This window comes from Suncus etruscus, chromosome 1 (assembly GCF_024139225.1).
Source record: "Suncus etruscus isolate mSunEtr1 chromosome 1, mSunEtr1.pri.cur, whole genome shotgun sequence".
NCBI classification, from domain to species: domain Eukaryota; kingdom Metazoa; phylum Chordata; class Mammalia; order Eulipotyphla; family Soricidae; genus Suncus; species Suncus etruscus.
This window is the reverse complement of record NC_064848.1, coordinates 157759621-157780746: the sequence shown is the minus strand read 5'-3', so window position 1 is coordinate 157780746 and position 21126 is coordinate 157759621. Positions and strand designations below refer to the sequence as shown.

Below are 21126 nucleotides of genomic sequence, written 5' to 3'. Positions count from 1 at the left end.
TTGATGGAGAATTCATAGAAAAACATAAACTGCCTATGTTGATTCAATGAGGAATAGAAAGCCCAAGTATTCATCATTGCTGAAGAATTGAATTGTTAGTCAAAAATTGCCTTGGGCCCGGAGAGATAGCACAGTGGCGTTTGCCTTGCAAGCAGCTGATCCAGGACCAAAGGTGGTTGGTTCGAATCCCAGTGTCCCATATGGTCCCCCGTGCCTGCCAGGAGCTATTTCTGAGCAGACAGCCAGGAGTAACGCCTGAGCACTGCCGGGTGTGACCCCCCCCCCCCAAAAAAAAAAAAAAAAAAAAAAAACAAAAACAAAAATTGCCTTCTTAAAAATACAGCAGACCCAGAGATTTCATGAGTAAGTTTTAGCACACCTCTAATGGACAGAAAATCCATTTTGTGCCAATGATTTCAAAGGTGAGACACTCCTGGCAATTTTATGAGACTGGAATAGCACTTTGATATCAAATCCCGACAAAGTAAGTACAAGAAGAAATAGGTCAGTGTTATTATTGTTCATAGGTGTGAAATTCTAAATAAAATATTAACAAATTCAGCAGAATATTAAGAAAATAATATGCCATAATCAGAATTTTGCCCATGCAATGAAAAGATGGCTTAATAGAAATGTAATCCTCTAGGTTAACAGATTAAAAACCATATGATTATCTTAGCAGATGCAGAAAAGCATTCAGTAAAATTCAACACTTTCATAATGTGCTAAATGAATCAGGGGAACAAGCTAAATTTAGAGTCTTATGGTGAATCCCTTTATAAAGCAACTCATCTCATTTATATTTTGAGTAAATCCAGATTTTCAAATATTAGATTTCCTTTTCATAAAAGTTTAGTTGCATGTGAGACTCCAAATGTATTCATAAACTGTGCCCAATTCTTTGGGAGAACACCAACCCCCCACAAACACACCAAAAAAATTATGTGGAGCTTGAAGGTGATTATTTGCATTTCCCGTATTTCATTTCAGACAGCTTTACCAGGCATATTCTTTAAGTAGCTACCTCCCACGGGGTATGTAAGTGGGGTTCATTCTTCCAGAGTGAGCCTGATGCCCAGAGATGAAGTTGGGTGTATGGAGGCATATCTGATTGAGGAGATGTGAAGCCAGTGGACATGGCATATATAACTCTCACTAACTATTATTTTCTCATCTTCATTTGTGCATGCAGGTCCAAAGTGAAGACAGTGCATGAACGGATCCCCTTGGCTGGACTGAACAAGTTGCCCAGTGTCCCACAGATTGCAAAGGTAAAATGGACCCCTGAGAGAAGGTCTTGGTTCTGGGTAAGAGTGCATATTAGTTCTGGATGGACTCTCTTGGAGAAGTCTATTGTGCATTTTTTTTTTACTCTAAGTACAATGAATGGGGTTGGAGAAGGTGTTGGCAGATTCTCGCCCCTTCCCTGTGCCCTTTCTATCTCATCCTCTTTGCTGAGACTTAAGAGCATCTTGGCCTCTCTCTCTTACCCCAGGTTCACAGATGGTTCATAAGAAGATTGAAAAGACCAGGCTGGGGTTGCAATGCTCTAGAACTTTAGAGGAGAATGTGGAAGGAGCAGACAGGGGTCTCCCAGAAGTGGAGAGTCACCATGAAGGATGACTCAGATGATGAGCCAGATGCAGATACTTTCATCATCTTCAGATGAGGAGCAATCAGCAGATGGAGGGGAAGGGCCCATGTCACTGTTCTGGGAACCAGAGAACTGTGTCAGCAAAGTGAGATTAGAGAGATGATCAACTGGGTTTAGATCTAGGTTTGGGCCCTTTTGGTCCCAGGTCAAATTGTGATACATATCTTCCTTGGCCTCTCAGTTTATCAGTGAAATTCAGAGGGTCTTTGTTGACTTTCCTAATCATACACCAGCAAACAGAATCCAGATTTGTGCCCAACCTCTCACCAGCCTTGTCCTCTTATGCTCTCTCTCTTGGCAACTAGAATAGCCCAGATGAGGTTGTGTTCATGCTCTCATCTTTGTGTTTCTTTTTCCCTGCTTAGGCTTTCTGTGATGATGCAGTGGGGCTGAAATTCAACCCTGTCCTGTACCCCAAGGTGAGGACTTTTACTCTTCCCTTTTTGTGCAGCTCAGCATGGATTTGTATACTCGAGACTCTGTGGGATGTTCTCTGTCTTTGTAGAGTTTTGAGAGGGGTGTGTGTCCTTGTGATAAATCTGTTTGTTACCCTCTTCCTCACTTTCCCCTTCTCAAATGAGGTTACTGGGAGCTGTCTTGACCACACTTGCCTCTCTGATTTGCCTGAATTGGTTGTCAGCTCTTGTGGAAGTGGCAGAGATATTACAGTCCTATAGCTTCTCCTACTTCCTCAGCCAGTGCTGTGCAAGAGAGTGATTCTATGGGCGTGTGTGTGTGTGTGTGTGTGTGTGTGTGTGTGTGTGTGTGTGTGTGTGTGTGTGTGCGTGTGTGTGCTGCACCTCTGGTCAGCCATCATGTTTGGCTGAAGAGAGTAAAAAGCAGAACCCCACTCAGAAATAATAGATCACCCAGGGTTGAGAAGATAGCAAAGCAGGTAAGATGCTTGCCTTGCATATGGTCAACCTGGGTTCAGTATACAGCACTGCATATTGTTCCCTGAGTTCTACAAGGAATGAGCCCCAAGTATTGCCAGGTGTGGTCCTCCCCCAGAAAGAGCAAATGAAACAAAAATAAATAAAAGGCCAGTCAATGACTCCATTACTAAAGTTCTAAGGCCAATAGCCCTTTCTGGCCTTAGTTAATATGTTGACTGATTCTCTGGTATCCTTTTATTTAGAATTATCTTGACCCCAATTCTGATGTTGGAGTTACGGTGGGGAGAAGAACAAAGCTACCTAAGAAATCTGTACAAGAACAACTACTAGTATAACAGGAATTAAATCACCCAGGAACAGTGAATTGCTTTAAGTTGGTCAGAGGAAGAGAATGCCTTAGTGGCTTCTTATAAGCCAACAGGGTCTTAGAGAGAAAATGGAAGCAGAACTGCTGTTGAGCCTCCATTTGAGGGCCAGCATGGTGGTCATTGAGCCTGCATAGACCCAGTTAAGTTCATTTCCCCAAACCCCAATACTAATGACTAAGGTTGTGAGATGAAATGTTCTGGGTAAGGGAGGCCCTGTCCTGGCTGTGACATTATGAACTCTCTGGAAAAAAAATGCCTTCAGTGTTGAAGTGTGCATGAGCATCTGTCCCAGTGCAGTTGACTGAAAGGATTCTACAAAGAGAATGTGCCAGAGCCCGTCTCTTTCACACACCCTCTCCAACCTCTGAGCCTGTGGCATACTGTACTCTATTGTCATCTTCTATTATTCAGAAGCCTCTCCTTTGTAGTTAAAGCAGAATTAGTCAGGTTTAACATGCATTATAACCCTATTATAAAGGCCAAACCTAATCACATGTTTGGCATTTTGTGTTGTCAAATCATGTCCACTAAGAGGACACAGTGACACACATTTCCACATTTTTCCATAAGGCCCCTGACTATCTTTTCACATGTTGTAGAGTTGAAGGTTTTGGCTTCAACTGAATCTGACTGGGATGTTAATATGGCAAGGATGTATGTGCTTTCATAGAGCACAGAATTTAGATGTGCCTTTAAAGGCCCTCAAGGTTAATGTTTCCCCGAGGCAGCTGTCCTGCACTTTGGACTCATCCCAGGTAGGAGTGAGGTGTTCTTCAGGTTGGTAAGCTGTGTTCTTGGGTGAAGGGCTAAGAAGCAGCCATTTTGTTCAGGAGCTGGGAAACCTCTTAGAGGCTGATATCTGGTGGCACTTTCTTGTAAACAACATATTCTGACACCAAGTGGTCTTGTCCAGTCTTTTCCTTAGCAGTACTACATGTGGGTAAATACCTCTATTAAATTGCAGAGAGTAGCTCAGTATCACTCAATGTCTTTTTCCTAACAAGCTGGCTCCATTCTGATCTTTCTGGAGGGGTGGACAGATGATGGTACTTTCTCTGTGATCAGCTCTCCACATGTTTGATCTCATTGATCTTTTTCCTAGCCACACATCTCCTCTTAGCTGCATAGGAAACTGAGCCCCAGAGGAGGTAGGGGTCTCGATCACAATTAGACTGGTAAAAAGAAACATAGTGAAAACAAGAGCTTAGTATTTCTCATCCCAGACGTCATCAAAGATGACATTCAGCCAGTGGCCAGGTATTTGACTTCGCATATTTTCTTTGCATACTACATGCTGCTCCTCTATAGAGGTCTACTTTGACACATCACATTTATGGAGTCAGGACAAGAGCAAGGGCTTTATCAAAATCAATCTGTTGACTAGAGGGAGAATTATAGGGAGTGCCATCCCTGTAGACTAGTTTTGGGCTCTTGGCTTCACTTTTATTTATTTATTTATTTATTTATTTATTTATTTATTTATTTATTTATTTATTTATTTGTAGTTTGCTATCTCTCAAGTAGTATTTGGATATTACTGCCACTGATATATGATCTGGTGCTGCTCAGACTCACTAGGGCCACCCCAGTTGTGCTGAGGGGAACAGGCAGTGCCAGGAACTAAACCCTGGGTCTCTGAATGCCAGTTATGTGCTCTAATTCTTTCTGCTATCTCCTCAGCCCTTGGCATGACATTCTACACCACAGATAAAAACATGAAGCTGATACAGAATAATCTATCTCTCTCTTTATATGTGAGCTATAAAGAAACATAACAAATGGCCAAAGGTAACAACCTGTGAACTGGTCTTATAGACCAAGGTGGGGGAAGGGGCTAGGTGGCAGAGGAGACAATGACAGAGAGAAGTGGATTTTCTGGTGGAGAGTGTTGTGGTGGGATGTTGTATGCATGGAATCCTGTCATTGACAGTTTTGTAAATCATGGTGCCTAAACACACACACACACACACACACACACACACATACATACATATAACCTCCCGCCTTAGGATGAAGCTAGACCATGATCCCTGCTTAACTCCCATGTGTCCAAGCCTTTGCTGGTATATTGAATCCAAATGTAATGGGGGATCCAGAGTTTGGGTGCTGCTGGAGGAAGGAGGTGCTGGGGACCAGCTTAGACTTTTGGAGTTGTGCTCTGATCCTGCTTCAGATTTCACTCCTCTCATTTCATCCATCTCATGCAAGGATCTCTCACCTACGGGATCACATTCTCCACAGGAACATGCGCTCTCCCATCCTTTTACTTCTGCACTTCCCTCCAAGTTAATGAGAAACTGATTGTCCCCTCCTTACATTTTCCAGGCCTCCCAAATGATTGTGTCCTATGATGAACATGATGTCAACAACACCTTCAAGTTTGGGGTTATTTATCAAAAAGCCAGGCAGGTAAGCAGCACAAGTTCATGGTAGTCACTGTATCCCATGATTTCTCAGGTATGCCCAACTCTTATCTGTCATCTTTCCTTCTTTACTTTTCTTTCAGTTTTCCCTCCCTTCCCTTTAATGCTGTTGTTTCAGTGCTCATGGATCGCACACTTTCGTTGTGCTGCTCAAACATACTCAATTGCTGGAGATTGATTGGCTGGAGATCACAATCTTCTATCAATGGGAACCTAATGGCAATGCCAGTAGCATTGTACTTGATGGATGTGAGGAGATGCCAGGGGTCAAACTGGTGGTCTCTTGCTTGCATGTCAGGTTTCTTCCCAGAGCCCTCTAATTGCATTCTTTTCTCTCTTCCTCAAGCACAGGAGCCCTGTACTAGGTTCTTAAAACAGACTGAATATAATAATTGCATTGTACAAATGAATTAGTTTTTTTTTTTTATTCTTGGTTTGGAGTCACCAGCAGTGCTCAGGGTTTACTCCTGGCTCTGTACTTAGGAATTACTCCTCGTCGTGTTGAGGAACCCTGGGTCAGCCACATCCAAGGCTGCCCTTGCCCTACTCGCTGTACTAACTCTTCCTCCATCCTCTGCACAACTGAATTAGATTGGAGCTATCAGAACCTTCAAGGTAGTTTACTCTTCACTGGAAAACTGCACATTCTGTAAATGATAATGTTCTTGGTAGAGCAAATTCTAATTCTTCCTGGAAAATGTATATAGGGGCTGCTGGACATAGTAAAACCTAGACCAAATAGGTAAATAAAAAGAATAGATGAGCAAAAGCTGCTCTCTCCTGCCTACCATTCTCTTTGCTGGGAATAGCTTTTCTTCCAAGCTTCAGTCATGTGCTGGAAACAGCCATGTGCATCTCTTCACAGCTCTGCGTTCACTGATGTCGTGCTGGAAGCTACAGTAGAAGTATGTGCACCATGGAAGTTGGCCAACTCTGGGGCTCTCTGGAGAGCTGGTGGTTAAAACATTCATAGGCATACTGCTGCTTCCTCTTATCTCTTGTAGCACTAATGTGCTGCTTTGCACAGAATAATGTTTCTGGAAGGATGTTTCTTGGGACACTCATCTGGTGATGTGGATGCAGGAGAAGTAATTTATATGGGAGCATTTTTTTTTGGCTACAGTCAGCTTCTTGTTTTGTGCTCAGAGATCACTCCTAGCTAGCAGCCTCAGGGAACTATATGAGGGCACTAGGGATAAAACTCAGGTTGGCAGCATGCAAAGAAATGTCCTACCTACTGTAATATCACTTTGGCCCTTATGTGGGAGCATATTAAAGGCTCCAGCCCTCACTAGGTTAAGAACTATTATAATTTTGAATACAGTATCTCCTTTTCTTAGTTGACTACCAACTTCCCATCTCCAACCCTGAATATTTATTAATATTCCAAGTAGTGGTCTTCCAAGTAGTGCTTTCCTCACCTAGAAGATGTGCGAGAAAGCTCTGCCTATTCCTCTTTGTTTTATCCAGAAGCCCCATACGAGGACTTTATGGAGACATATGCTTTTTTTTTTATGTGAATGGATAGTGAATAAAGGTTTGAGCTCTGCTAATGATAGTTTTGTAGTACCTGCCTCTGTGTGTGTGTGTGTGTGTGTGTGTGTGTGTGTGTGTTACAATGGTGTCTTTCTTGGCTTGATGATAGCTCATTTCCTTATCTGAGGATCTTAAACCACAGGGACATGTGTTCACTGAAAACATTCTAATTAGGTGAAGGGTTTTGGAGCTGAAAGACCAACCCAGACGAATCTTATAATTTAAGGAGGATTATGTAGGTAGTCACTCTAATTATTTCCACATATTGCATTTTGATTTTGTACAGCTCTGCTAATATAACCCTTCTAATTAAAGTCTTTGCTTGTGAAATTTACCAAAGCAGATCTCATAAGGTGATTATAGGCCAATTTCCAGCAAAGTTGTAATTATTGAACATTAACCATCCACCTCTAAGAAGGACTCAGTGTTGTTTATGTACCTGATGCTGCTGAGGCCAGGGGAGTGCTGTCCTTGGAGATAAAGGTCCTTGGTTAAAAATGTGGCATTGTTGTTCTGCACACATTCAGCCAGTTGAAATTTAATATGACTACTTTCTGCATCAAAGCCCTATGCTGACTTTGTTTATAAAAAAAAACCTCATTTAACCCTCCTGCATATAAGGCACCATGCTAAGCACTGTGGAGGATACAGAGATGACTAAGACCGCCCCCCTCGCTGAACACATGGTCAAAGTTGAGTCCAATATGAAAGCAAAATAATGCTAATGACAGACTGTGTGTGAATCCTGAGGAGAGGTGCCGCCCCAGAGTATGAGGTGGATTGTTTTTCTCATCATCAGAAGATATGGATTACCTGGAAAGTACTGTTTTCCAGCACTTGGACCTCATAACCTGAACAAACAGGATGCTGGACTAGAGACATGAAAACTTCATGCTGTGTGGTAGCTCAGGGTTTGACAGAATTTCTCTATAAAGGACCAGATAATATACATTTCAGAATTCTCCAGATCTGCTGTCTTTGTTGCAGCACTCAATCCGCCTTTGTAGTGCACAGTGACCACAGATAATAGATAAGCTTTGCTATGTTTTCATAAATATTTATTTATAAGGAAAAAATTTTCACTAGTGTTCTACTTGGAAAATCAGTATCACTTGCTGAAGTAGAGCTCATTCTAAACAAATGCTGAAAAGGTTACTAAAGCCTATCTAGATTCTGTTTCCTGTTGATGGCTTGGCACTTGCAGTCTGTGCTTCTTTTTACAAGGCAGATGTTAAGGCGGAATTAAAGACCCACTTATGAAGTGAGCAAGCAGACTGAAGTGTCTGGGTCACCTACAGGCCTTTTGTGGATGTGTGCAGGGCTTTCTGCTGTGTGTGGATTCAACGTTACACTGTCTGCTCACCCAGATCCATTCTGTGTTCTAAGCCTTTCACAGTTGCATAGCTTACTGCTGCTTTCAATTAAAAAAAACAACAACTTATTATTTTTTTTTTTTGGTTTTTGGGCCACACCCGGTAACGCTCAGGGGTTACTCCTGGCTATGTGCTCAGAAGTTGCTCCTGGCTTGGGGGACCATATGAGACACTGGGGGATCAAACCGCGGTCCGTCCAAGGCTAGCGAAGGCAAGGCAGGCACCTTACCTTTAGCGCCACCGCCCGGCCCCATCAACAACTTATTTTTTTTTTTTTTTTTTTTTTTTTTTTTTTTTTTTTTTAATTTTTATTTTTATTTATGAGAACAAGGGTGCAAAGTAAGAGGACAAGGTAAAGTTACAGTGGAAGGACAATCACCCATAACATAATTCTCAGAAGTCCCCTTGCTGATATATTAACTTTGAAATTTCAGCCAAAGAACATTAAGATAAATAAGACAGAATCCATGTACAATTACTTTGTCCCTCAAGTCCCCAGATTGTAACACATTATAATATTTCTTAACAGTACACAAGGCAATCTAAAGCCATAAAACTTACGTAACTCCTTAAACATTACAGGCATAGTATTTTCTTACATTTCCATATACATGCATATTAGCTTAAGTTAACCTCAAATTTTAAGTGAGTTTTTTTAAGGATTAGAGTCAAAGGAGCACAGTAAGAATGGTGTTAGAGTGGCAATTGTTGTTTGCATAGGCCCACCAAAATATGAGGGACATGGAAAGAAATAACCTTGGCCTAAGTACAAAGAGACCAGACCCCTGAAGTTTCCTGGCACAAGACCAAGTCTAGGCTCCAAGCAAGCTAGATCGTCCAATCCAATACATTGTCTGTAGTGCCAGCACACTTTTATTTTTCACACAGTCTCTGTTGTTGGTATCATGTTTCTGTATTAAAGATCCTGGAATCTGCATATCTTACATTGAAGTCAGGACGTGGAGCATCCTCTCCTTTCACCTCACAATCAAAGGGCAACACAGGGAGCCCTGTCCTGTAAGCAGGTCGTTGTTGTTGTTAAGTCTTCTCAGTGTTAAGGGAAGTCTCTTTTGAGCAGGTCGAAGTCTGAGCAGTGTAGGTCTTCCGTGGTAGAGGATTGCTTCCAGGTGATGTTATAGACCAGCCTGGATGTTTCGTGGATGGCTTTCCTGGTTCAGGGGAGAATGGAATATGCCCTTTCTTCTGAGGTCTGTGCCAGGTCGTTATGTCAATGTTCAGGGTGTAAGGTCCCCTTGCACTACAAGGTTTGTGTGTTCCAATCTCTATTAGATAGGATCTTATTTGTATTTATACTATTTTCCCATTTTAATGTGCCTATGCAAATAAGAAGCAATGCCACATGGTGTTATTGGCGCATATGGGGGCCATAAGAACAATTACAATGATTCCATTAACATGATTCAATCATAAGCATTAAACTGGGGGACTCTTCCACCAAAATTCCTTGTTAAACAGCTCAAAAAGAGAAGATAAAAAGTGGTTAGAATCATCACTGTATAAGACAACATTTAGTAAGAATTATAGCTGTCAGAGAAAAAACACAAAATATTCTAAAGAAATACGTGTCCATTTTATGTATCTTGAAACAGTTTGGGGTTGTCACACACAATGCACAGCTTTGGACTGTGATTACGATTCTACACTACTGAAGTTAAAAAGAGTAAACTAGGTTAGTGATGTTTGAGAAGGGGTTAGAGAGTTAAGGAGTAAAAAAGAGCTTTGTAGGGGTGTGGGAAAGCGGAGAATAAAAAATAAACAATCTGTATACGGAAAACATAACATAAGAATAAGGAATATTCTGAATATATGAAATACATAAAGTACGCGCGGGGGCGTAAGCCCCCGCGCGGTTCTGTAGTTTTTGGATGCCTAGGAAGAAATCTCTCACCCCCTCCTCCCAGGGCCGGATTAACCAGGCGTGGCCCTGAAGACCCGCCCGGTGTGGGGGGAATCATGCTCTCCTGGACAAAGTGGTCAGCCCAGGGTCCTATGGCTAGCTGTCCTGCCCAGAGCCCCCATCATACCAGTCAAAAGCCCACGAAGTCCTGGCATGTGGAGTGCTCTGGTCCCAGCCGAGCCTCTGCAGTTGTTGGCTGCCCAGGGAGGAATTTCTCACCCCCTCCCCCCAGGGCCCGATTAACCAGGCGTGGCCCTGAAGACCCGCCTGATGTGGGGGAATCTTGTTCCCCTGGACTAAGTGGCCAGCCCAGGGGTCCTATGGCTAGCTGTCCTGCCCAGAGCCCCCAACATACCAGGCAAACACACCAAGAAATCCTGGCATTCGGAGTGTTCTGGGCCCAGCTGAGCCTCTGTAGTTTTTGGATGCCTAGGAAGAAATCTCTCACCCCCTCCTCCCAGGGCCGGATTAACCAGGCGTGGCCCTGAAGACCCGCCCGGTGTGGGGGGGAATCATGCTCTCCTGGACAAAGTGGTCAGCCCAGGGTCCTATGGCTAGCTGTCCTGCCCAGAGCCCCCATCATACCAGTCAAAAGCCCACGAAGTCCTGGCATGTGGAGTGCTCTGGTCCCAGCCGAGCCTCTGCAGTTGTTGGCTGCCCAGGGAGGAATTTCTCACCCCCTCCCCCCAGGGCCCGATTAACCAGGCGTGGCCCTGAAGACCCGCCTGATGTGGGGGAATCTTGTTCCCCTGGACTAAGTGGCCAGCCCAGGGGTCCTATGGCTAGCTGTCCTGCCCAGAGCCCCCAACATACCAGGCAAACACACCAAGAAATCCTGGCATTCGGAGTGTTCTGGGCCCAGCTGAGCCTCTGTAGTTTTTGGATGCCTAGGAAGAAATCTCTCACCCCCCTCCTCCCAGGGCCGGATTAACCAGGCGTGGCCCTGAAGACCCGCCCGGTGTGGGGGGAATCATGCTCTCCTGGACAAAGTGGTCAGCCCAGGGTCCTATGGCTAGCTGTCCTGCCCAGAGCCCCCATCATACCAGTCAAAAGCCCACGAAGTCCTGGCATGTGGAGTGCTCTGGTCCCAGCCGAGCCTCTGCAGTTGTTGGCTGCCCAGGGAGGAATTTCTCACCCCCTCCCCCCAGGGCCCGATTAACCAGGCGTGGCCCTGAAGACCCGCCTGATGTGGGGGAATCTTGTTCCCCTGGACTAAGTGGCCAGCCCAGGGGTCCTATGGCTAGCTGTCCTGCCCAGAGCCCCCAACATACCAGGCAAACACACCAAGAAATCCTGGCATTCGGAGTGTTCTGGGCCCAGCTGAGCCTCTGTAGTTTTTGGATGCCTAGGAAGAAATCTCTCACCCCCATTCACCCAGGGCCGGATTAACCAGGCGTGGCCCTGAAGACCCGCCCGGTGTGGGGGGAATCATGCTCTCCTGGACAAAGTGGTCAGCCCAGGGTCCTATGGCTAGCTGTCCTGCCCAGAGCCCCCATCATACCAGTCAAAAGCCCACGAAGTCCTGGCATGTGGAGTGCTCTGGTCCCAGCCGAGCCTCTGCAGTTGTTGGCTGCCCAGGGAGGAATTTCTCACCCCCTCCCCCCAGGGCCCGATTAACCAGGCGTGGCCCTGAAGACCCGCCTGATGTGGGGGAATCTTGTTCCCCTGGACTAAGTGGCCAGCCCAGGGGTCCTATGGCTAGCTGTCCTGCCCAGAGCCCCCAACATACCAGGCAAACACACCAAGAAATCCTGGCATTCGGAGTGTTCTGGGCCCAGCTGAGCCTCTGTAGTTTTTGGATGCCTAGGAAGAAATCTCTCACCCCCTCCTCCCAGGGCCGGATTAACCAGGCGTGGCCCTGAAGTCCCGCCCGGTGTGGGGGGAATCATGCTCTCCTGGACAAAGTGGTCAGCCCAGGGTCCTATGGCTAGCTGTCCTGCCCAGAGCCCCCATCATACCAGTCAAAAGCCCACGAAGTCCTGGCATGTGGAGTGCTCTGGTCCCAGCCGAGCCTCTGCAGTTGTTGGCTGCCCAGGGAGGAATTTCTCACCCCCTCCCCCCAGGGCCCGATTAACCAGGCGTGGCCCTGAAGACCCGCCTGATGTGGGGGAATCTTGTTCCCCTGGACTAAGTGGCCAGCCCAGGGGTCCTATGGCTAGCTGTCCTGCCCAGAGCCCCCAACATACCAGGCAAACACACCCAGAAATCCTGGCATTCGGAGTGTTCTGGGCCCAGCTGAGCCTCTGTAGTTTTTGGATGCCTAGGAAGAAATCTCTCACCCCCTCCTCCCAGGGCCGGATTAACCAGGCGTGGCCCTGAAGACCCGCCCGGTGTGGGGGGAATCATGCTCTCCTGGACAAAGTGGTCAGCCCAGGGTCCTATGGCTAGCTGTCCTGCCCAGAGCCCCCATCATACCAGTCAAAAGCCCACGAAGTCCTGGCATGTGGAGTGCTCTGGTCCCAGCCGAGCCTCTGCAGTTGTTGGCTGCCCAGGGAGGAATTTCTCACCCCCTCCCCCCAGGGCCCGATTAACCAGGCGTGGCCCTGAAGACCCGCCTGATGTGGGGGAATCTTGTTCCCCTGGACTAAGTGGCCAGCCCAGGGGTCCTATGGCTAGCTGTCCTGCCCAGAGCCCCCAACATACCAGGCAAACACACCAAGAAATCCTGGCATTCGGAGTGTTCTGGGCCCAGCTGAGCCTCTGTAGTTTTTGGATGCCTAGGAAGAAATCTCTCACCCCCTCCTCCCAGGGCCGGATTAACCAGGCGTGGCCCTGAAGACCCGCCCGGTGTGGGGGGAATCATGCTCTCCTGGACAAAGTGGTCAGCCCAGGGTCCTATGGCTAGCTGTCCTGCCCAGAGCCCCCATCATACCAGTCAAAAGCCCACGAAGTCCTGGCATGTGGAGTGCTCTGGTCCCAGCCGAGCCTCTGCAGTTGTTGGCTGCCCAGGGAGGAATTTCTCACCCCCTCCCCCCAGGGCCCGATTAACCAGGCGTGGCCCTGAAGACCCGCCTGATGTGGGGGAATCTTGTTCCCCTGGACTAAGTGGCCAGCCCAGGGGTCCTATGGCTAGCTGTCCTGCCCAGAGCCCCCAACATACCAGGCAAACACACCAAGAAATCCTGGCATTCGGAGTGTTCTGGGCCCAGCTGAGCCTCTGTAGTTTTTGGATGCCTAGGAAGAAATCTCAACAACTTATTTTTGATGTTTTTATATTTACATGAAGTTTTAAGAACTAGAGTGATCTTGTGTATTTTTATTTTACCACGTATGGTGCCAGGAATTGAACCCAGCTCTTAGTCATGTGCTTTATTGCCAAATCACATCCCTGACCCCATGTGTGCTCTTTACCCATTCTCCCCAAAGGTAATCTCATATGGGATTTCTGCACACATATCACAACAAGGATGTGGATATTACTATAATCTATGGGTCCTATTTAGATTGTCCCAGTTTTACATGGACTCATTAGTGGGGGTGTGTTTGGTTGTATGAATAGGTTCCATGGTTAAAATACAGAAGGATTCCATAACCACAAGTACTGATGCTCTTGAACAGAGCATGCCAGTCTCTTTCCTGCCCAGTGCACACTTCCCCATTCTAATCCTTAGCTTCTGGCACCAACTAATTTGTTCTCCAATTTCTTTTTTTTTTTTTTTTTTTTTTTATTTTTTTATTATTTTTTTTTTTTTATTTAAACACCTTGATTACATACATGATTGTGTTTGGGTTTCAGTCATAAAAGGAACACCACCCATCACCAGTGCAACATTCCCATCACCCAAGTCCCAAATCACCCTCCTCCCCACCCAACCCCCGCCTGTACCCTAAACAGGCTCTACATTTCCCTCATACATTCTCAATATTAGGACAGTTCAAAATGTAGTTATTTCTCTAACTAAACTCATCACTCTTTGTGGTGAGCTTCCTGAGGTGAGCTGGAACTTCCAGCTCTTTTCTCTTTTGTGTCTGAAAATTATTATTACAAGGGTGTCTTTCATTTTTCTTAAAACCCATAGATGAGTGAGACCATTCTGCGTTTTTCTCTCTCTCTCTGACTTATTTCACTCAGCATAATAGATTCCATGTACATCCATGTATAGGAAAATTTCATGACTTCATCTCTCCTGACAGCTGCATAATATTCCATTGTGTATATGTACCACAGTTTCTTTAGCCATTCATCTGTTGAAGGGCATCTTGGTTGTTTCCAGAGTCTTGCTATGGTAAATAGAGCTGCAATGAATATAGGTGTAAGGAAGGGGTTTTTGTATTGTATTTTTGTGTTCCTAGGGTATATTCCTAGGAGTGGTATAGCTGGATCGTATGGGAGCTCGATTTCCAGTTTTTGGAGGAATCTCCATATCGCTTTCCATAAAGGTTGAACTAGACAGCATTCCCACCAGCAGTGGATAAGAGTTCCTTTCTCTCCACATCCCCGCCAACACTGTTTATTCTCATTCTTTGTGATGTGTGCCATTCTCTGGGGTGTGAGGTGGTATCTCATCGTTGTTTTGATTTGCATCTCCCTGATGATTAGTGATGTGGAACATTTTTTCATGTGTCTTTTGGCCATGCGTATTTCTTCTTTGTCAAAGTGTCTGTTCATTTCTTCTCCCCATTTTTTGATGGGGTTAGATGTTTTTTTCTTGTAAAGTTCTGTCAGTGCCTTGTATATTTTGGAGATTAGCCCCTTATCTGATGGGTATTGGGTGAATAGTTTCTCCCACTCAGTGGGTGGCTCTTGTATCCTGGGCACTATTTCCTTTGAGGTGCAGAAGCTTCTCAGCTTAATATATTCCCATCTGTTAATCTCTGCTTTCACTTGCTTGGAGAGTGCAGTTTCCTCCTTGAAGATGCCTGTAATGTCCTGTAGTGTTTTGCCTATGTGCTGTTCTATATATCTTATGGTTTTGGGGCTGATATCGAGGTCTTTAATCCATTTGGATTTTACCTTTGTACATGATGTTAGCTGGGGGTCTAAGTTTAATTTTTTGCAAGTGGCTATCCAATTGTGCCAACACCACTTGTTGAAGAGGCTTTCCCTGCTCCATTTAGGATTTCCTGCTCCTTTATCAAAAATTAGATGGTTGTATCTCTGGGGAACATTTTCTGAGTATTCAAGCCTATTCCACTGATCTGAGGACCTATCCTTATTCCAATACCATGCTGTTTTGATAACTGTTGCTTTGTAGTACAGTTTAAAGTTGGGAAAAGTAATTCCTCCCATATTCTTTTTCCCAATGATTGCTTTAGCTATTCGAGGGTGTTTATTGTTCCAAATGAATTTCAAAAGTGTCTGATCCACTTCTTTGAAGAATGTCATGGGTATCTTTAGAGGGATGGCATTAAATCTGTATAATGCCTTGGGGAGTATTGACATTTTGATGATGTTAATCCTGCCAATCCATGAGCAGGGTATGTGTTTCCATTTCCGTGTGTCCTCTCTTATTTCTTGGAGCAGAGTTTTATAGTTTTCTTTGTATAGGTCCTTCACATATTTAGTCAAGTTGATTCCAAGATATTTGAGTTTGTGTGGTACTATTGTGAATGGGGTTGTTTTCTTAATGTCCATTTCTTCTTTATTACTGTTGGTGTATAGAAAGGCCATTGATTTTTGTGTGTTAATTTTGTAGCCTGCCACCTTGCTATATGAGTCTATTGTTTCTAGAAGCTTTTTGATAGAGTCTTTAGGGTTTTCTAAGTAGAGTATCATGTCATCTGCAAACAGTGAGAGCTTGACTTCTTCCTTTCCTATCTGGATTCCCTTGATATCCTTTTCTTGCCTAATCGCTATAGCAAGTACTTCCAGTGCTATGTTGAATAGGAGTGGTGAGAGAGGACAGCCTTGTCTTGTGCCAGAATTTAGAGGGAAGGCTTTCAGTTTTTCTCCATTGAGGATAATATTTGCCACTGGCTTGTGGTAGATGGCCTTCACTATATTGAGAAAGGTTCCCTCCATTCCCATCTTGCTGAGAGTTTTGATCAAGAATGGGTGTTGGACCTTATCAAATGCTTTCTCTGCATCTATTGATATGATCATGTGGTTTTTATTTTTCTTGTTATTGATGTTGTGTATTATGTTGATAGATTTACGGATGTTAAACCAGCCTTGCATTCCTGGGATGAAACCTACTTGATCGTAGTGGATGATCTTCTTAATGAGGCATTGAATCCTATTTGCCAGGATTTTGTTGAGGATCTTTGCATCTGCATTCATCAGTGATATTGGTCTGTAATTTTCTTTTTTGGTAGCGTCTCTGTCTGGTTTAGGTATCAAGGTGATGTTGGCTTCATAAAAGCTATTTGGAAGTGTTTCTGTTTGTTCAATTTCATGAAAGAGTCTTGCCAAGATTGGCAGTAGTTCCTCTTGGAAAGTTTGATAGAATTCATTAGTGAATCCATCTGGACCTGGGCTTTTGTTTTTCGGCAGACATTTGATTACTGTTTTAATTTCATCAATGGTGATGGGGGTGTTTAGATATGCTACATCCTCTTCCTTCAACCGTGGAAGATTATAAGAGTCCAAGAATTTATCCATTTCTTCCAGGTTCTCATTTTTAGTGGCGTAGAGTTTTTCAAAGTAGTTTCTGATTACCCTTTGAATCTCTGTCATATCAGTAGTGATCTCTCCTTTTTCATTCCTGATACGAGTTATCAAGTTTCTCTCTCTCTCTTTCTTTGTTAGGTTTGCCAGTGGTCTATCAATCTTGTTTATTTTTTCAAAGAACCAACTTCTGCTTTCGTTGATCTTTCGGATTGTTTTTTGAGTTTCCACTTCGTTGATTTCTGCTCTCAGCTTTGTTATTTCCTTCTGTCTTCCTGTTCTTGGGTCCTTTTGTTGAGCATTTTCTAGTTCTATTAGCTGTGTCATTAAGCTACTCAGGTAAGCTCCTTCTTCCTTCCTGATGTGTGCTTGCAAAGCTATAAATTTTCCTCTCAGTACTGCTTTTGCTGTGTCCCATAAGTTCTGAGAGTTTGTGTCTTTATTGTCATTTGTTTCCAGGAACCTTTTTATTTCCTCCTTGATTTCATCTCGGACCCACTGGTTATTGAGCATGAGGCTGTTTAACTTCCAGGTGTTAAAGTGTTTCTTCTGAGTCCCTTTGGAGTTCACAAATAATTTCAGAGCCTTGTGGTCAGCGAAGGTAGTCTGCAAAATTTCTATCCTCTTGATCTTATGGAGGTATGTTTTATGTGCCAGCATGTAGTCTATCCTGGAGAATGTCCCATGTACATTGGAGAAGAATGTGTATCCAGGTTTCTGGGGATGGAGTGTCCTATATATATCCACTAGGCCTCTTTCTTCCATTTCTCTCCTCAGGTCTAGTATATTCTTGTTGGGTTTCAGTCTGGTTGACCTGTCCAGTGTTGACAAAGCCGTGTTTAGGTCCCCCACAATTATTGTGTTGTTGTTGATATTATTTTTCAGATTTGTCAGCAGTTGTATTAAATATTTTGCTGGCCCCTCATTCGGTGCATATATGTTTAGGAGAGTGAATTCTTCCTGCTCTACGTACCCCTTGATTAATATAAAATGTCCGTCTTTGTCCCTTACAACCTTCCTGAGTATAAAGTTTGCATTATCTGATATTAGTATGGCCACTCCAGCTTTTTTATGGGTGTTGTTTGCTTGGATAACTTTTCTCCAGCCTTTTATTTTGAGTCTATGTTTGTTCTGACTATTCAGGTGCGTTTCTTGTAGGCAGCAGAAGGTTGGATTGAGTTTTTTGATCCATTTAGCCACTCTGTGTCTCTTAACTGGTGCATTTAGTCCATTGACGTTGAGAGAAAGAATTGTCCTGGGATTTAACGCCATCTTTATTTCAAAATTTGGTGTGTCTTTTGGGTAGTCTTGTCTTAGATTAGGTCTTTCAGTTTTTCTCTTAAGACTGGTTTTGTGTCTGTGAAGTTTCTGAGCTGTTTTTTGTCTGTGAAACCATGTATTCTTCCATCAAACCGGAAAGTGAGTTTTGCTGGGTATAGTATTCTGGGTGAAGCATTCATTTCATTCAGTCTTGTCACAATATCCCACCACTGCTTTCTGGCATTGAGCGTTTCTGGTGACAGGTCTGCTGTAAATCTCAGGGAAGCTTGCTTGAACATGATTTCCCCTTTTGATCTTGCTGTTTTCAGAATTCTGTCTCTATCTGTGGGATTTGTCATTGTGACTAGGATGTGTCTTGGGGTGGTTTTTCTGGGGTCTCTTTTGGTTGGTACTCTTCGGGCATGCAGGATTTGATCACATATATTCTTTAGCTCTGGAAGTTTCTCTTTAATGATGTTCTTGACCATTGATTCTTCCTGGAAATTTTCTTCCTGGGTCTCTGGGACTCCAATGATTCTTAAGTTGTTTCTGTTGATCTTATCATAGACTTCTATTTTCGTCTGTTCCCATTCTTTGACTAATTTTTCCATTGTCTGCTCATTTGCTTTAAGTTTTTTGTCCAATCTCTCCTGCTGTATGGAATTGTTATGTATCTCATCTTCCACAGCACCAAGTCTATTCTCAGCTTCTGATACCCTGTCCCAGAGCTTATCCATTTTGTCATTCACTTCGTTTACTGAGTTTTTCAGGCCTGTTAGTTGACATGTTATTTCAGTTTGGAGTTTTGTCATTTCTGCCTTCATATTTTCTTGGTTCTTATTAGTGTTCTGTTCAACTCGATCCATGGTTTCTTGGAGTCTGTTGAGCACCTTCCATATTGCTAGTCTAAAGTCCTTATCTGAGAGGTTGATTAGTTGTTCAGTCATTATCTGGTCCTCAGAATTGTCATCTTCATTCTCTATGTCTGATGCTGGCCTGCGCTGTTTCCCCATTGTCACATTTGTATTGTGGGTTTTTCTACGTGTTGTAGTGGTATTCATTGTCTATATGATGTAGGCAGCACACTCCTCTGGCTCCTCCCTTTCTGGATGGGCTGACTTGCCTCTAAGGGAGGGGAGTCCTCCGTGGATGAAGCCTCACACTGGGTCAAATCTTAGGCCCGAGCATGTAACAGAGAAGACAGTCCAGAGAGAAATGTTTGCTTCTGTGATATAACGCCGTTCTTAGTGTGATTTTTCCTTCTTGTTGCAATGGAGTTCTTTCCTTAGAAAGAGTGCACGGCCGCGTAGCGAAGCGGAGCGGCCGTGCTCCTCTGAGCCTCTTTTTGCCCCACTCGCAAGAGTTTCACGCAAGAGGACAGTAGACAGACATAGACAGGTCACACTCACAGTCTTTCACAGCTGAGCCCCACTGGGCCGGTGTACTTTCGCGGATTTTCCCCGCCTGGTGTCACACACAGGGAGCCAGCTTTTGCAAAGGATAGCCGGTTTTTATGCTCTGAAGTCCCTCCCTGAAAATGGCGTCTGGGCGAGCGAGGTTTCTGGAGGCTCTTTTTGCCCCACTCGCAAGAGTTTCACGCAAGAGGACAGTAGACAGACATAGACAGGTCACACTCACAGTCTTTCACAGCTGAGCCCCACTGGGCCGGTGTACTTTCGCGGATTTTCCCCGCCTGGTGTCAGTTCTCCAATTTCTAATGCTATTGTTTCACAAACGTAGCTAACCAGAATCATCTGTATAAAATCTATGAAGAATGCATTCTAGCCAGTAGGTTAAAGGATCTCTTCAAGTCTTGAGCATATTAATACTTGAATATATTAATATTCTTTTTTTTGTTTTTGTTTTTGGGCCACACCCAGTGATGCTCAGGGGTTACTCCTAACTATATGCTCAGAAATTGCTCCTGGCTTGGGATGCAGGGATTGAACTGAGGTCCGTCCTGGGTCAGCTGCCTGCAAGACAAGCACTCTACTGCTACGCTATCACTCTGTCCCCAAGTGTATTAATATTCTTATTGCTATAAAATACATATAAAGTATATATTATGTATAAAGTATAACAATATTTCATTCTTTTTTGTTACAGAATAGTGTTATGCAGTATGGGTATTTAACTATTGCCTATTATTGAACATCCTGTTGTTTACAGTCCTGGGCTATTAGGAGTAAAGCTCCTATGAACATTTGTATGTAGGTTTTATGTGAACATGTTTTTACTTCTCTGGGATAAATGTGTAGGAATGTAGTTAATAACTACATGTTATATGTTAACTTCATATTTAGTTTCTCATGGGCTATTAGGAGTAAAGCTCCCATGAACATTTGTATGTAGGTTTTGTGTGAATGTGTTTTTATTTCTCTGGGATAAATGTGTAGGAGTATAGTTAATAACTACATGTTATATGTTAGCTATGTATTTAGTTTTTCAAGAAGTTTTAAATGTTTTCTAGAGTCATTAGAATGTTCTTACCATTAGTGTCCAGGTTATCCATATTTTTAGCATGCTTGCCAGCATTTGCTGATGTTTTTATTTAAAAATTTTTATCATCCTCATAGATGTGTAATGATGTCTATAGATCTCTTGCCATTTTGAAAAAAATATTTAATTGAGACCATTCTGAATTACAAGTCTTTCACAGTTGTATTTCAGACATTTAGTGACAGTGAGTTAGGGCGATTTCCATCATCTCCCTCCATCATAGTTCTCTGCATGTGTTCCATACCTCTACCCCTAGCCCCCAGGACTACCAGTGTAACAGGTCCATTTTGTATTCAGCTTGTTATAGTTTGGATCTCTTGATTCTGTTGTCATGACTTTGGCTTGGGTATTTAGATCTGACTTTTTCCCCCCCACTTAATGCTCCTGAGACTTCTTGGCCCCATCCACTTTTTCTTTTCTCAATTTGTAGGAAGACATAGAAATATGAGACAGATCCAAATGATTCAAGTTCTATGATTCTATGAAAAAGAAGTATGAAAAAGGCAGGAGTATCTATCTAGAATCTAAGTAAAATTAAAAGAAGAAAAGAAACAAAGAAAAAGTGGGGAGGGGCAGATGTGGCTTTTTTTTTTTTTTTTTTTTTTTTTGGTTTTTGGTTTTTGGTTTTTGGGTCACACCTGGCAGTGCTCAG

The 21126-nt window shown here is 43.7% G+C and overlaps 1 protein-coding gene across 3 annotated transcripts in view; it reads left to right on the top strand.

Moving 5' to 3' along the window:
• Positions 1–21126, top strand: part of RAP1GAP2 (RAP1 GTPase activating protein 2) — a 263550-nt gene that overhangs the window by 203031 nt on the left and 39393 nt on the right. For all 3 annotated transcript variants that reach the window (XM_049782321.1, XM_049782311.1, XM_049782302.1), the window contains 3 exons: positions 1193–1271; positions 2020–2073; positions 5244–5327. In XM_049782321.1, coding sequence (XP_049638278.1) covers positions 1193–1271; positions 2020–2073; positions 5244–5327 — 217 coding nt within the window. The remainder of the gene's footprint in view (positions 1–1192; positions 1272–2019; positions 2074–5243; positions 5328–21126) is intronic.